The sequence below is a fragment of the Aotus nancymaae genome, unplaced genomic scaffold (assembly GCF_030222135.1).
Source record: "Aotus nancymaae isolate 86718 unplaced genomic scaffold, 86718_ANA_hifiasm-v0.15.2.pri h1tg000014l, whole genome shotgun sequence".
Taxonomy (NCBI): Eukaryota; Metazoa; Chordata; class Mammalia; order Primates; family Aotidae; genus Aotus; species Aotus nancymaae.
The window spans coordinates 105,055,861-105,071,763 of NW_026988425.1; the positions used below are offsets into that span (position 1 = coordinate 105,055,861).

The window sequence follows — 15,903 nt, forward strand, 5'->3', positions numbered from 1 at the left end:
TCCTTGAGGAATCACCACACTGTCTTCCACAGTGGTTGAATTAATTTATATTCCCACCAACAGTGTAAAAGTGTTCCTATTTCTCCACATCCTCTCCAGCATCTGTTGTCTCCAGATTTTTTTGATGGTTGCCATTCTAACTGGCGTGAGATGGTATCTCAATGTGATTTTGATTTGCATTTCTCTGATGATCAGTGATGACGAGCATTTTTTCATATGTTTCTTCATATATGTCTTCTTTTGAAAAGTGTCCGTTCATATCCTTCACCTACTTTTGAATGGGTTGTTTGGTTTTTTTTTCTTGTAAATCTGTTTTAGTTATTTGTAGATTCTGGATATTAGCCCTTTGTCAGATGGGTAGATTGCAAACTTTTTTCCCATTCTGTTGGTTGTCAGTTCATTAATGATTGTTTCTTTGGCTGTATAGAAGCTCTGGAGTTTAATTAGATTCCGTTTGTCTGTTTTGGCTTTTGTTGCCAATGCTTTTGGTGTTTTAGTCATGAAGTCCTTGCTTGTGCCTATGTCCTGAATGGCTTTGCCTAGGTTTTCTTCTAGAGTCTTTGAAATATTAGGTCTTACGTTTAAGTCCTTAATCCATCTGGAGTTAATTTTAGTGTAAGGTGTCAGGAAGGGGTCCAATTTCTGCTTTCTGCACATGGCTAGCCAGCTTTCCCAACACCATTTATTAAACAGGGAATCCTTTCCCCATTGCTTGTTTTGTCGGGTTTGTCAAAGATCAGATGGTTATAGATGTGTGGCCTCCGAGGCCTCTGTTCTGTTCCATTGGTCTATATCTCTGTTTTGGTATCGGTACCATGCTGTTTTGATTACTGTAGCCTTGTATTATAGTTTGAAGTCGGGTAGCATGATGCCTCCAGCTTTGTTCTTTTTGCTTAGGATTGTCCTGGCTATGCAGGCTCTCTTTTGGTTCCATATGAAGTTTAAGGTGGTTTTTTCCAGTTCTGTGAAGGTCAATATTAGCCTGATGGGGATAGTATTGAATCTATAAATTACTTTGGGCAGTATGGCCATTTTCACAATATTGATTCTTACTAACCATGAGCATGGAATGTTTTTCCATCTGTTTGTGTCCTCTCTTATTTCCTTGAGCAGTGTTTTATAGTTCTCCTTGAATAGGTCCTTTACATCCTTTGTTAGTTGTATTCTTAGGTATTTTATTCTCTTTGTAGCAGTTGTGAATGGAAGTTCACTCATGATTTGCCTATTAGACTGTTATTGGTGTATAGGAATGCTTGTGATTTTTGCACATTGATTTTGTATCCTGAGACTTTGCTGAAGTTGCTCATCAGCTTAAGGTGATTTTGGGCTGAGGTGATGGGGTCTTCTAAATATATAATCATGTCGTCTGCAAATAGAGGCAATTTGACTTCCTACTCTATCTTTTTGACAAAAGGAAAGAAGAAATGTAATCTCAAGACTATGTATTTTAACTATTATCCATAAATATTTCATGTAATTTTTTAGAGGAAAATAGGCTAATTAAAATATAACTTACTTTCTTAGCCTAGAGTTTTCATTTTCTAATACTACTTTGAGAGCCCGCAATAGACAAAAAGGTAAAAGCTGAAAGAGAGAAAACCTTTTTGAAAACATTTAGCTAGCCAGGTTTCCTGAATGGACATTGGCTGACAGGAGATGGAACTGGGAATTTAAATGCTCACTCTCCTAGAAAAATCATTTAGGGTTTTGAGAGAGAGAGAAAGGATCCCTTTTTCTGATAGTACCCTTAACGTATTAATACTTAACAGTACTCCTGGGAATTAAGGAGCACAGATAGTGAGAGAACAGTTATTAGAGAATTGTTAGCATGTGAGGATTACGAATTTTGGAGGATTTGTTGGGACTATAACTTTTATAAAGAAAAATACCAAAGTGTAGTTTTGCTTACCATTAACTTTGGAATTTAGAGAATATACAAAATCTAGAATCCAACTGTCTGCATGAAGTCAGGTTCAGGAAAGGGCTTAGATGTATAAGACAACTCAAGAGTATTTAGTTATTACCTGAAACAAAGATCAGTTGTCAAGTTAATTATTGTCTACTAATTTGTTAAATTATCATGTTTATTTAATATGATTTATAAGACATTATTAGGAACCATTGACAACATTAGCAAATTTAAACTCTGCTTGTATTTTATAACTATTTTTTAATTTGACAGATTTTCCATTTATATTGGGAAGCCAAGTTAATGAACACTTTCATGTGGAAATATCTACTTATCAAAATATTAAACATTACTGAAAACGTCAGATCTAAACCACATTATTGCAACACACTGTGTCATGTTCAGTAGTTTTTTTTTTTTTTTTTTGCAGAGTGGGTTTGGGAAGTGGAGGACTAATGAGTGGACTTACAACTTGCTCAGTAGGAATAAGAAATAACATGCATACTATTTCATCTCTATTGCAACCCATAATTTGGGTATGCCTAAGGGAATACATTCTGCATATGAATGTCATCTGTATGTTGCAAAGGGAGAAGGGATGAGAACAATCTAACTTAAACTGACAACATAATTTGGAGTTCTTGGACCAGAATGCTGTTCTGAGTCAGATATATGTCATACATAGTTTTCTATGGGCACACAGAAAATCTGTAGCATTTTCCTATTCCCTTCATGGCCCATTGTAAGTCTGTTACCTGTCATTTTATTTAATCATTTTTTTAGCTTTTATTACCTCTTGGGCATGGGTTTATAAGTTTCATTACCGTTTCCTTTTAAAAATCCTGTTGCATGCTTGGCAGTTACCACAGTCTTTGGAATTTTAATTAGAGGGTTAATAAATTTGTAAATGAGTCATCACTCATTCTGAGGAAGTACTTCTTTTTATTTGTTTCAACTTTGCTTTACTTTTTAATTTTTACCAAAGTCTGTGTTAACTTTGTCTACTCTATTTATGATTTTCTTTGTTATATTCAGGCTTTTTCTTATCCCATATTCTTCATTTGATTAATGGAAAAGTTATCTCTATTTAGTCTGTATGTATATAGTAATCCTTACCTTAAGTTGAAGTATAAGCTTAAGAATGATAGACTTGTTTCTTGATATCTCTATGTTGTCCACATTAATATGCTAGTATTTAACAATTAAGAGTACTACCTCTTCAGTGGAGAAGAGTCAGAAGGGAACTGAAGTTAGCCTCACTCTAACTGGACCAATTATATATTTTTTAAGTGAAATAGACCAATCTAATTAAAGCCACTTGTGACTTTGACACAATAAGTGTTTGAATTCCACATCACATCAGGGATCTAGATTGAGTCTGATACCTATAATCAACTTTAAACACTCCTTGGAGTAAAAAATAATTTTCTCATGTACCATGACTGACATCTTGCTTATTCATTATCTTTATCGGTACTTATATACTTTTTTGCTTTTACTGATTAACATAAATATAAAATATTAATATTTTTATATTATTTGTGGTTCTAGTTTTCCTTACAAACAGATATGACCAGAAGGCAATTAGAATATGAAGCGAGGCAAATCAGAGTTGCAATGGAAGAGCAACTAGGCACTTGCCAGGATATGGAAAAACGAGCACAGGTAAGTTATTTGTTTCTAAGTGATAAAACAGCCATGAGCTATTAGGAATAAAATGAATTACAGCTCTGTTAAAATTGATTTAATTTTATTATTAAAGATATTTATAAGACTGTCTTTACTTTGGCTCTATTTCAAAATAAGATTTATCATGGCTACTGAGCAACATAATCAATATTCATGTGATAATTGTGTCTTTACCATATTCATTTCCCCCGATACTGTTCTGTTCTGCTCTGCCTTGGAATTATAAGGGAGAGAAAGAGTTAGGTGGTCTTCTTGTAGCTAATAACTGGCTGCAGTTCTCCTTTGAGATTTTTACTGCTTGTAATCTGAGACTGTGTAATGGGATTCAGAACATGTCACTGCTCTTCAAATTGTGCCCTTAAAAAAAAAGGTAAGTCCTCATTCATGGATAGTAGGAAGGAAACATAAAGAGAATTTTAGGAGAGATGAAGTAAGTTGTATTGAGAATATTCCCATATTTGTACCCTCAATGTCAAGAAAAAATATTAGCTAGTGTTGCTGTTAAGTATTTTTATATATTATTGAATGTAGCTTTTTTATATTCAAACAAGTTTATGACTGACTAATGTTTTTAAGCCGTGAAGAGTCTTTGCCAGTTGCATTGGCTGTTTCAGAACTAGCATGGGTTGTTGTTCTCTTTTTTAACTTCTGGGATAAATTGGGAAGAAAACATTTAAAGATTTTCTTTAAGTAAATATTAATAGCAAATAAAAGGAGAAACCAACATTTACATGGTAGTGGCACAAATACTTTTTTATTCTGTAAAACATATTAAATAGTTTCAAAATGGCTGCTGTAGGATATTTTACATTCTTTGAAGTATAGTCTTTAACTTTTATATGAAGCTTCGTAAATATAATGAATTTTTTTTTTTCTTTTTTTTTTTTTTTGAGAAGGAGTCTCATCCTGTTGCCCAGGCTGGAGTGCAGTGGCATGATTTCACCTCACTGCAATTTCTGCCTCCCAAGCTCAAGCAATCCTCCTGCCTTTGCCACCTGAGTACCTGGGATTACAGGCATGTGCCACCATGTCCAGCTAATTTTTGTATTTTTACTAGAGATAGGGTTTCACTGTGTTGGCCAGGCTGGTCTTGAACTCCTGACCTCAAGTGATCTACCTGCCTCGACCTCCTAAAGTGCTGGGATTTAAAGCGATCATGCCCACTTTCTTATTTTCAGGCTGCTGATAAAGACATACTTGAGACTGGGCAATTTACGAAAGAAAGAGGTTTAAGGAACTTACAGTTCCATGTGGCTGGGAAGCCTCACAATCATGGTGGAAGGCAAGGAGGAACAAGTCATGTCTTACATGGGTGGCAGCAAGCAAAAAGAGATTGGAAAGGGACACTCCCATTTTGAAAACCATCAGGTCTCATGAGACTTATTCACTATCAGAAGAACAGCACAGGAAAGACCCACCCCCATGATTCAGTTGTCTCCCACCGATTCCCTCCCACAATACATGGGAACTACCACATGAGATTTGGGTGAGAACACAGAGCCTAACCATATCACCCAGTCTAAACATAATATATATTCTGTCTGTTTTGGAGTATGGTGGTAGGCAAAGGTGCTGCTAAAACACCAGTACCATGCTGCATTTCATAGTCCATACATATTAGTTTCATAATAAAGCTGAGGACTTAACTATCGTGTGTGTGTATGTGCATGTATGTGTATGTGTTAGCTATAATACATGTATATAATGTATTGTTTTTTCTTACCTTCCCTCTTGTCTCCATCCAATTCAGAAAGATTCATGACTTAAATGTCAAAAATAAAACTTTCAGTCTTCCAGTAGAAAATATACATGTTTCTGATGTTAGAGTAGGAAAGAATTTCTTAAGCAAGACTTAAAACACTAATGATAAAAGATCAATAATTTTACTGTATTAAAATTAAGAATTTATCTCAACAGGTACCTTAAAGAAAGTGAAAAGATAAGTCACAGATTGGGAGAAGATATTTATTATCATATAACTGACAAAGAATTAAAAGCAAGACTATAATAAATAATTTATAAAAATAGATTCCATTTTACATGTAAATTTAAATTTGAGATTTTCATGGCATTATTTTAAAATGTTAGGTTTGTTTAAAAAAAAAACTGAAAAATATTACTTTGGTTTATATGAATTTACATTTTTAAAATGTGAATTTATGGGATACTGTGAACAAAAGTAAGTTTTTCTGTATCTGTTGTTAATGTGACCTTTTTTTTTTTAAGAGATCCTTAAAGAACAAGATGAGTGGTAGTTGTAAATATTCTTGTGCTATATAAATATAAGTAGGTGTACTCCAGGCAGCTTATAACTCTGAAGAGAGGTTAACTTGAGTTCTTTCTTGGCCATTTTGTTCACATAAGTGCTGATACAGTCATTTTATTCTGGAATGCAGTATTCTTCATTTTGGTAGTTAATATTCTAAGTAAATTTTATTCTGTATTTTGAGAAACATAAGCATTCATTTATTCTGGAAATAATTATATGAAAGTTAGGGTTAAAAAAATATTGTGAAAAAGCTAAAAAGGCAAATAATGGAAATGTTGGTAGAATATATAAGAAAGTTAATATCCCTACTCTATACGGATCACCTACAAATCAACTGAAGATGGTCAACCATGCCAGGCATGGTGGCTCAAACATGTAATTCCAGCACTTTGAGAGGCTGAAGTAGAAGGATCACTTGAGCCCAGGAGTTCGAGACCAACCTGAGCAACGTAACAAGACACTACCTCTACCAAAAAAAATAACATTTAGCTGAGCATGGTGGTGCACATCCAAAGCCCTAGCTACTTGGGAGGCTGACATGGGAGGATCTCTTCAGCCCAGGAGTTCAAGTCTGCGGTGAGCTATGATCTCACCACTGCACTCAGAGAGAGAGAGAGAGAGAGAGAGAAGAAAGGAAACAGATAACCAAATAGAGAAAAAGAAAGAAAATAGATAACCAGAGAGAGAGAGAAAAAAAAGAATGAAAACATAACCAGTGAGAGAGAGAAAGAAAACAGATAACCAAATAGAAAAAGAGAGAAGGAGAGAGGGAGGGAGGGAAGGAAGAAGGGAAGGAAGGAAGATAACCAAATAGGAAAATAGTCAGAAGATGTGAATAGTTCCATCACAAAATTAAGTTCAAGTGTCTAATAAGCAGTTGTAATAAGATGCTTAAATATCACTAGACATCAGGGAAATGTAACATAAAATAAGGTACTATATTTTTCGCCTATCAGGCTGCCTGAAACTTTAGAATTTGATGGCATGTAGTATTAGTGAGGGTGTGGAAGTAAGAAACATCGTCGACACTGTTGTTTTAAATCTTTTTTTTTTTTTTTTTGAGACAGTCTCGCTATGTCACACAGGATGGAGTGCAGTGGCGTGATTTCACCTTACTGCAACCTCCACCTCCTGGCTTCAAGCGATTCTCATCCCTCTTAGACTCCTGAGTAGCTGGGACTATAGTTGTGTGTCACCATGCCTGGCTAATGTTTTGTATTTTTAGTAGAGACAGGATTTCACCGTCTTGGTCAGGCTGGTCTTGAACTGTTGGCTTCAAGTGATCCACATGCCTTGGCCTCCCAGAGTGCTGGGATTATAGGTGTGAGTCACCAGGCCCAGCCAACATTGTCTACTCTGTTGTTTTCAAGAATAAGTTGATACATTTTTGGAGGACAGTTTGATATTATTTGCCAAAATTAAAATGCCTGTGCTCTATGACTTTGTAATTCTATAGGACTTACAGGAATATGTTCTACAGAAATATTTACTTTAGGGGAGAAGAATATAATACATATTTTAAATTATTAAATGAGTAGTATGCAACCTATTATAAAAAGTTACTGAGTATAGTGGGAATATGGTAGCCAAAGCACTCCTTTCCCTCCTAACTCCCTGCTTGGGTGATTCAACAAGTGAAACAAGAATGGCCCTGGAAGGGGAGAGAGATCTCAGGAGGATCTGAGGCTATCAGAAAAAATATGGAATCTCATTTGCAAGGGGAAGGAATAAATAAGAATTCCAAATAAAAATAGAATGAAAGTTTTTAAACATAAATATTACCAGAAACCAGAAGCAATCCTTATATTAAGAAAATAGTGACTGGGTGAAATAGCTTGGGGTTGTAATCCCAGCACTTTAAGAGGCCGAGGCAAGAGGATTGCTTGAGGCCAGAAGTTTGAGACCAGCCTGGGCAGAGTAGCGACCTTGTCTCTGCTTAACATTTTTTAAAAGTTAGCAGTTGTGTTGGCACTGTAATCCCACCTGCCTTAGGGAATGTTGAGGTGGTAGAATTGCTTGAGCCTAGGAATTAGAGCTATGATCATGCCACTGTACTCCAACCTGGGTGACAGAGCAAGACCCTGTCTTGAGAAAAAAGAAAAAGAAAAATAATGAGACAGTTATCATTGCTGTCATTAATATGTTTGAAGAGCTTGCTGTCATCGCTATTATTTAACTTTGTTTGAGAGGCTTGACTAATGCAAATAGAAAAACAAAATAATGAATCCTACACTATTTTTGAACTAGAAAGGAAGAAATTAAATAATTATTTGTAAGTGATATGGTTGTTCGCCTAGAAAAGCTATACAAAATGAAACAAAAAATATTTAAACTAGTAAGAGAATTTAGTAAGGTATCTGGAGTTAAGATACATACAAAAATCAGCAATAACTACCAGTTAAAACTGGAAATGGGAATAGAGGACCTGTTCACAATAAGAGGAAACTAACTAGAAAAAGCCTGCATAAAGAAAAATACAAAACTGTTGAAGGACACTGAATTTTTTGGAACCTGGAAAAATGATTCTAAAGTTTATAATGCAAGAATTTCTAAAACATTTATTAAAGAATGCACAATTGAAAATTTACCTTAACATTTGTTAAAATTTACTGTAAAGATGTTGGAATAATCACAGTATGATAATAGAGGAATAAATTTAGGCAAATGATACAGAGTAGAGACTACAAAGAGGTACAAGAATATTTAAAATCTTTATATGACAGAAGTTACATTAAAAACAATAGTAAATTACTCAGTAAATTATATAGGTACAATTAATGACCTATTTGAAAGATGAGAAATTAAATTAAAGCCTTCCCTCACATCTTAAGAAAAGTTACAGGTTGATTAAATATTCAAATGTGAAAAATCTAAAATTAACAGAAGAAAATACAGGCAAGAGACCTTCTTAAATATGAATGGACAATCAAAAGCAGTGAAGGGGAAGGAACGTTAGGATTTATCTCATAACATTTTAAGTCATTCATTGCCGAAAAGATATGATAAGAGAAAAATATTTACAACACATAAAGGGGAAAATGTTAATATCCCTAAAATATAGGAATTACTACACATTAATAAGAAAAAGACAGCCCTATGTTTTTGTTTTGTTCAGAGAGGGAAGTTTTGCTAGTTGCCCAGGCTGGAGTGCAGTGACCACTCACAGGAGCACCATAATACACTGCAGCCTCACATGGCTCTAACAATCCTCCTTCCTCAGCCTCCTGCATGGTTGGGACTTTAGGCATTTACCATTGCACCTGCCTAACCCATGTTTTTTAATGGACAGAGGATGTAATAAGGCAATTTGTTAGAAAGATGCAAATGACCAATAAAACACATACAAATGACTAGTAAATAATTTAGGAAAACTCAAAATCCACTCTTGCCTACGTCTGTCAGACTATTAGTCTCCAGGTACTTCTTAACTGCATGGATATTGATTTGGTTCACCTGGTGTGGTGTTCAGTGAGTATTTGGTCACCTGGTGTTGTGGTACTTACTCTTCCATAGACATGTAAGCAAAGGTTAGAAAAGTCCACATCAATTTGTTAATAGAGCTTAGTACTCAGATGTGGGAATTGGTGGGGTGAAGGTGTAAGTACACCTCTATATTGCCATAATTTTTTACAGTTCTATAGATGATACTGTTTAATGTAGTTTATCTCCTCCCTAGTTGATGGACACTTAAGTTGATTATAATTTTTCAGTTAAAAACAGCTCTGATAACCATACTTATTCATGTGTTGTAAACAAACATGCAAGAGTTTCTCTAGGTGAGGAGTCAGCAATCTTTTTCTTAGAGGTCCACATAGTAGATATTTAGGTTTTGCGGACCATATGGTCTCTTTTGCAACTACTCAATCCTGCCTTTTTCTTTTTGAGCCAGAGTCTCACTCTGTCACCCAGGCTGGAGTGCATTGGCACAATTTCGGGTCACTGCAACCTCCACCTGTAAGGTTCAAGGTATTCTTGTGCCTCAACCTCCCAAGTAGCTGGAATTACAGACATGCACCACCACGCCTGGCTAATTTTTGTATTCTTAGTAGAGACAGGGTTTCACCATGTTGCCCAGTCTGACTTTAAACTCCTGACCTCAGGTGATCCACCCACCTGGGCTTCCCAAAGTGCTGCGATTACAAGCTTGAGCCACCGCTCCCTGCCTTTTAACAAGAAAACCACCATAGACAATATATGAACAAATGGGCATGGCTGTGTTTCAGTAAAATGTAATTTACAAAAACAGATGGCTAGTAGGCCCTAGTTTGCTGACCTTTGCCTTAGGGTATATATCTTAAAAGCTTATGAGTGTTTTGAATAAGTTTTTGCCAAATTGCTCTTAAAATGCTCTTTTTAGTTTACATTCCTCCCAGTAGTATGTGAGAATTCTTGTTTCTGTATATCTTCTCCATCACTTGTGAGTCAGAATTTATAATTAACAATCAGTGGGCAGTGAAACATTTTGTCGTCTTAACCTCGAATATATTTATTAGATTTTGGGGTTTTCTTTCTAAGTTACTTCTTCATATCCCTTGATCATTCCCTATTTTAATCTCTTGTTTTTATGTATTCAAGAGATATTTTAGTATCGTCTTGATACCAATCCTTTGTAGATAATATACATCTCAATTCCTCCCTGCTACATCTGTTATCTGTATTAGCTTCATGGTAACAAAAATAAGCTTTTATGATAAAGCTAAATTAATTATATTGCCAGATTTATGCTTTCTGTGACCTATTTATACATCCTTTTCCTGTACTGAAGTCATAAAGGTAACTTCCTATTAACTCCTTAATTCATCGTGAGTTTGCTATTATGTATGTTGTGGAGGCAGGACTCTTTATGTATATTACTTACATATGTGTGTATGTGTATTACATATTAATATATATTTATACACATGAATTTATACATGTGTGTATATATAGTTACGTATAGTCACACATACACATGTATACATACATTTATGTTGTTAACTGAATTTCTCATTATCATTTATTGGATATGGCACTAGTTCCTTATCGACGAGCGATCATCTGTATCATATACCAAGTTTATATATGCTGGATGTTTCTGATACCACATTTTTTGTTTGCCGCAGTTTTATAAATCTTGATACCCAGTTAGGTGAATCCTTCTTTGTTTAAAAATGTAGTATTCTGCCTCATTATCTGCCATTTAAACTTTAGTGTCAGCTTCTAATTGAAATAAAAGCTTCATGAGCTTTTGATTAGAGTTACATTCAATTTATAGATTAAGGAGAAGTCACATCTTCATAATATTTAGTCTTCTTGGTTGAAAGGATGGACTCTGGAACCAGACCTCCTATATTCAGATCCCAGACCAAACTGCCACTTAGCTACACTGTGATCGTGGGTAGACTCTCTGCCTCAGTTTTCTTGTCATCACAATACAGATAGTGATAAACTGTAAAATGTGAGGATTAAATGAGTTTATATATGTAAAAACACTCAGAACCCGGCACATAGTAAACAAATTATTAGGTATTGTTATTAACTTTATATCTGTCTATTCATTTAGGCTTTATTTTATATCCTTAAATAAGGTTTTGTCATATTCTCCACAGGGATCTTACACATCATTAAAAAAAAATATTCCTAGATATGTTACAGTTTTTGTTGCTATTATAAATGGGAATTTCTTTAATTATATTACTAAATTACATTTAATTTAAAAGTATCCAGCTGTCTTCCTGAAATCTTTTATTATGTCATCTTCAGTTTAAGATTCTATACACTGTGATATTGTTCGCAAATAATGACAATTTGTTTATCCTTTCCAGTCCTTACAGCTTTTTTTCTTTTGTTGTATAAGAACTCTAATACATCTTTGAAAGGAAACAGTGATAGTGGTCTTCTTTTTCTTGTCTTGACTTTAAAGGGAATTCTTCTAAAATTTCACAGTTAAGTGTGTTGTTTACTCAGGGTTTTTGATGGGTGCTCTTTATCAAGTTAAGGGATTTACTTTCTATTCTAATTTGTGGAGAGTTATCCTGAATTTGTATTACTATTGCAGTTTTTTTAAATCACTTTTTTCTAAAGTCATATCAGGTTCATACCCCTGAACAGTTTGTTATTAAACATAATTTCGTAAATATTATTACCATATAGAAAAAGGAAAAAAAATACTTACTGGTTAAGCATCCCTAATCCAAAAATCCAAAATGTGAAATGCTGCAGTGAGCATTTCCTTTGCACCTTTTGGGTGCTCCAGAAGTTTCCTGTTTTGGAGCATTTTGGGTTTTGGATTTTTATATTAGGGATAGGGATTAGGAATACTCAAGATGTCCTGGCTTCTTCTATTTTCATATTAGAAACAGAAGCACAAGAAATGTCATGTCTGAAACCATCCACCTCACTGGACATCAAGATGTAGACACGACTTCAGTCTTTAGTGAGATACTGGCAACACAGAAATGTATTGTAAAATGGAGAGGAGCGGGAGATGGAATTTCCTATTTTCATCCTCTAACTATTACATTCTTTAATTTAGGATTTTATTGATGGAGGGGAGCTAATTGTATAGAAACTGATTATAGAGAAGGGAGGAAACAATCAAATTTAGAAATCTAGTAGTTGTGTGTAGTTTGGATGTTTCTCTAAAGCTAGGAGGTATTTACCACCTCGTTATAGAAATGATCACTCATTTTTGCAGTATCTTTAGAAAACTACCAAAAGTACAGGTATTTCCTCTTCAGACGGTTTTCATGAATTGGACATGGTAAGATTTGTTAATTAAAGAATACTTTTTTTTTTTTTTTTTTTTTTCTGTTTTTTGAGACAATCTGACTGTGTCTCCCAGGCTGGAGTGCAGTGGTGAGATCTCAGCTCACTACAACCTCCTAGGCTCAAGCCATCCTCCCACTTCAGCTTCCCAAGTAGCTGGGAGTACAGGTGCATGCCATTACACCCAACTAATTTTTGTATTGCAGGCCTGAGCCGCTGTGCCTGGCCTAAGAATATTTTTTACCTTGAGTTTACTACTTTCAGAATCATGATCAAGAATCAGCATAGTTATATTTACTGTTAGAAAGAAAGAAGGGAGAAAATTAAGATAGATTAATTTGGGACAGTGAGTACAACTTCTTTGAGTTTTTCTGTTCTTTATCATAAGACTGTATAATAGCAATAAGCATTTTTACTATGGTAGTAATAAAAGCATGAATGCATTGTATTTAAGTAAAACTAGATGTGATCAAAGAGTAACTTTTATATGAACATTTTTTAACTGTATATTTAAAGCTAATTGCTATAGTACTTTTATTATGTATCTGTTGGGGACGATATTTGTTTAGAAATCTTCTATTGATGGAGAACATAACTGAAAAATGTTTGGAAACTATTCCATCTAGTTTCTAACACCGCTCCCCCCCCCTTATTGAACCTGTACTTTTATAATATCACTTTTGATTTCTTAATAATAAGATGTTAATAACTATAGAATTATTACAGAAAATGGTACAACATTGTCAGTACTTGTTTTTAAAACCTATGTATTTGATCTCTCATAACTAGCTTTATGAGAGATTTGCAAGGTCTTTATTAATAAGTGACTTGTTTTTTCTGTTTCTACTAGTATTCATAAAAGTTAAAATGAAGTCTAGCTTTAAAACACACACACACACACACACACATACACACACACCATTTTCCCCACACCATTCCATGTGGTTCAATCTGTGGTTATTGCTTTGTGGCCACTTGATGGTCTCTGTATATTGGAAAAGCAAAAGCTCTATCCTCTTTGTGATCCTAGTTTAGGAGATAAAAATAATGTTTAGCCACAGTTAGGTACTTGGAAAGGCTGAAAAATACTACTAACTTATGACAGAAGTAACTTTGGGGAGAGTTGGGCCTACTGTTTAAACCAGGGGTCCCCATCCCCTGGGCCATGAGCGAGCATTACCACCTGAGCCCTGCCTCTTGTCAACATCAGTGGCTGCATTAGACTGTCATAGGTGAATGAACTCTCTTGTGAACTGTACATGTGAGGGATCTAGATGCCTTATGATAGTCTGTCTAATGCCTGAGGACCTGAGGTGTAGCAGTTTTATCCTGAGACCATCCCCTGCCCCAGTCAGTAGAGAAATTTCTTCCACGAAACCAATCCCTGGTGCCAAAAAGGTTGGGGACCCTGATACTTAACAAAACAAATCAGATGTTCTTTCCCTTTACAGATATACTATGTTTATATAAATTTATTATATTGTATTAATGTCTGGATTAATATAAAAGATTAAATGCGGTAAAATTTTCTCTATTGAAATATTTTTCGAGAATAAATTTTCGCGATGTGTATTCTGTCAATTTTCATTATTCATGCAACATAAAATGAATATGATACATGACTTGTATTTCCCCAGTTTTACTAAACAGGTATAGAAATCTGTAGAATAAAGTCAGAAGTATTTTTAAAAATTGAACTGACCCCAGTTTGTTATTAAAGGGTAAATATATTTATATGTCTAGCTTTTTAAATAAGAATGGTTTGGCATAACCCTGAGCTGTTAAGTGGTAGCCATAGTATGATTATTTATATTAATGTTATTAATAAAAACATAACTAATTACGTTTCTTGTTTTATTTTAGCGAAGAATAGCCAGAATTCAGCAAATCGAGAAAGACATACTTCGTATAAGACAGCTTTTACAGTCCCAAGCAACAGAAGCAGAGGTTAGTAAATTGCGTTTCTTGTTTGTGGGTATAAAAATACATAGTTATTCTAAGAAAAGAAAATATGTATGATTTAATGTGGCACCATTAAAATATAGGTGTTCTTTCAGAGAATTTAAATACCATAACTTTTTTCATGAAATTAAATTAACAAAATTTTTGACTATTTTGATTTTATCTAACTTTTAGGCAGTTAAAATTTATAGAGCTGTAAATATAGATACCTTACTTTAGCTGTCAGTTTACATATAATCAGATAGTTAATTAATTTGGCTATTATCAACCAGTAAGTAAAACTTTTTTGTAGATAATCCATAGTAAGAATTGATAATACACATTTACCTGTGCTTACTCCACAAACCTCATTAAAATGATAGTAAAAGGATACAATGAAAGGGGCATAATGACCAGGGAAGGTGACCACAATAAAATTTGGGGAGCTGGAAAACAAGTAAACAAGTGATAACATTCTAGCGTATCAGAGAGGGTTGACCTATGAGGCAGCAATAGGAATGAAAAGTCAGGAAGCAACTAGATACCTCTGGATGTAAGAATAAAAAAGGGTTAAAAGCAGGAGGATATTTGAAAATTTGTTAAGAAGCAGATGGAGTTTGCAGAACCTCCCTACAACTCTGTACAGCTAGGTGACTGCTCCTTTCTAATCCCAACAAAAGATGAGAGCTTTTTCTTTTGGAGAGGTGGAGAGAGTAAACAAAGGGTCTTTGGTTAGAGGGTAAGCCTTGTTTAATTGAAGGTGAGGGTATCAGGCAAAAACCTGAATTACATAAAAATTTACCTACTGAATGCTGAAATCCCCACTAGCATCCAGGCTTATAATCTCCAGGCAAGTTCCTGAAAAGAACTTCTATAAGAAATGTGACTAACCCAAGAAAATAAACTTAAAGAGACTTACATGGAAAAATTCACCAACAAAACAACCCACCAAGATCACTCTACAGAGTAACTATAGTTGACAAAATCCGTTCTTCAGGCATAGAGCTTCAGTTAGCTTTTTCATAGATAGCCCACTCTTAAATTTGAGTGGACACTAACAACTACCAGACATTATAGATCATTCTAGGAGGGTTCAATACCCAAATAAAAGGAGTTCCAAAAAGAAAATAGAGAAACTAGACAGGAAATCAGAGAAATAAATCAAAATTTCCCAGAAATTTTAACAAGGGTCTTAGTTTTCGAAAATAAATTGGTCTCTCCAGTATCTAACATCATGTATGAGAATAATCTCACACTAAGGCACATTAGGAAATTTCAGATCACTGTGGATAAAGAGAATAGTCTAAAAACCTGGAGAAAGAAGAGAAAACAAGTTTTACATAAAGGA

General features: G+C 34.6%; 1 protein-coding gene across 14 annotated transcripts in view; it reads left to right on the forward strand.

Annotated features, from left to right (window-relative positions):
- Positions 1-15,903, forward strand: part of APC (APC regulator of WNT signaling pathway) — a 147,348-nt gene that overhangs the window by 82,354 nt on the left and 49,091 nt on the right. For all 14 annotated transcript variants that reach the window (XM_012470101.3, XM_012470106.2, XM_064376219.1 and 11 more), the window contains 2 exons: positions 3,461-3,574; positions 14,478-14,561. In XM_012470101.3, the coding sequence (XP_012325524.2) occupies positions 3,461-3,574; positions 14,478-14,561 (198 nt within the window). The remainder of the gene's footprint in view (positions 1-3,460; positions 3,575-14,477; positions 14,562-15,903) is intronic.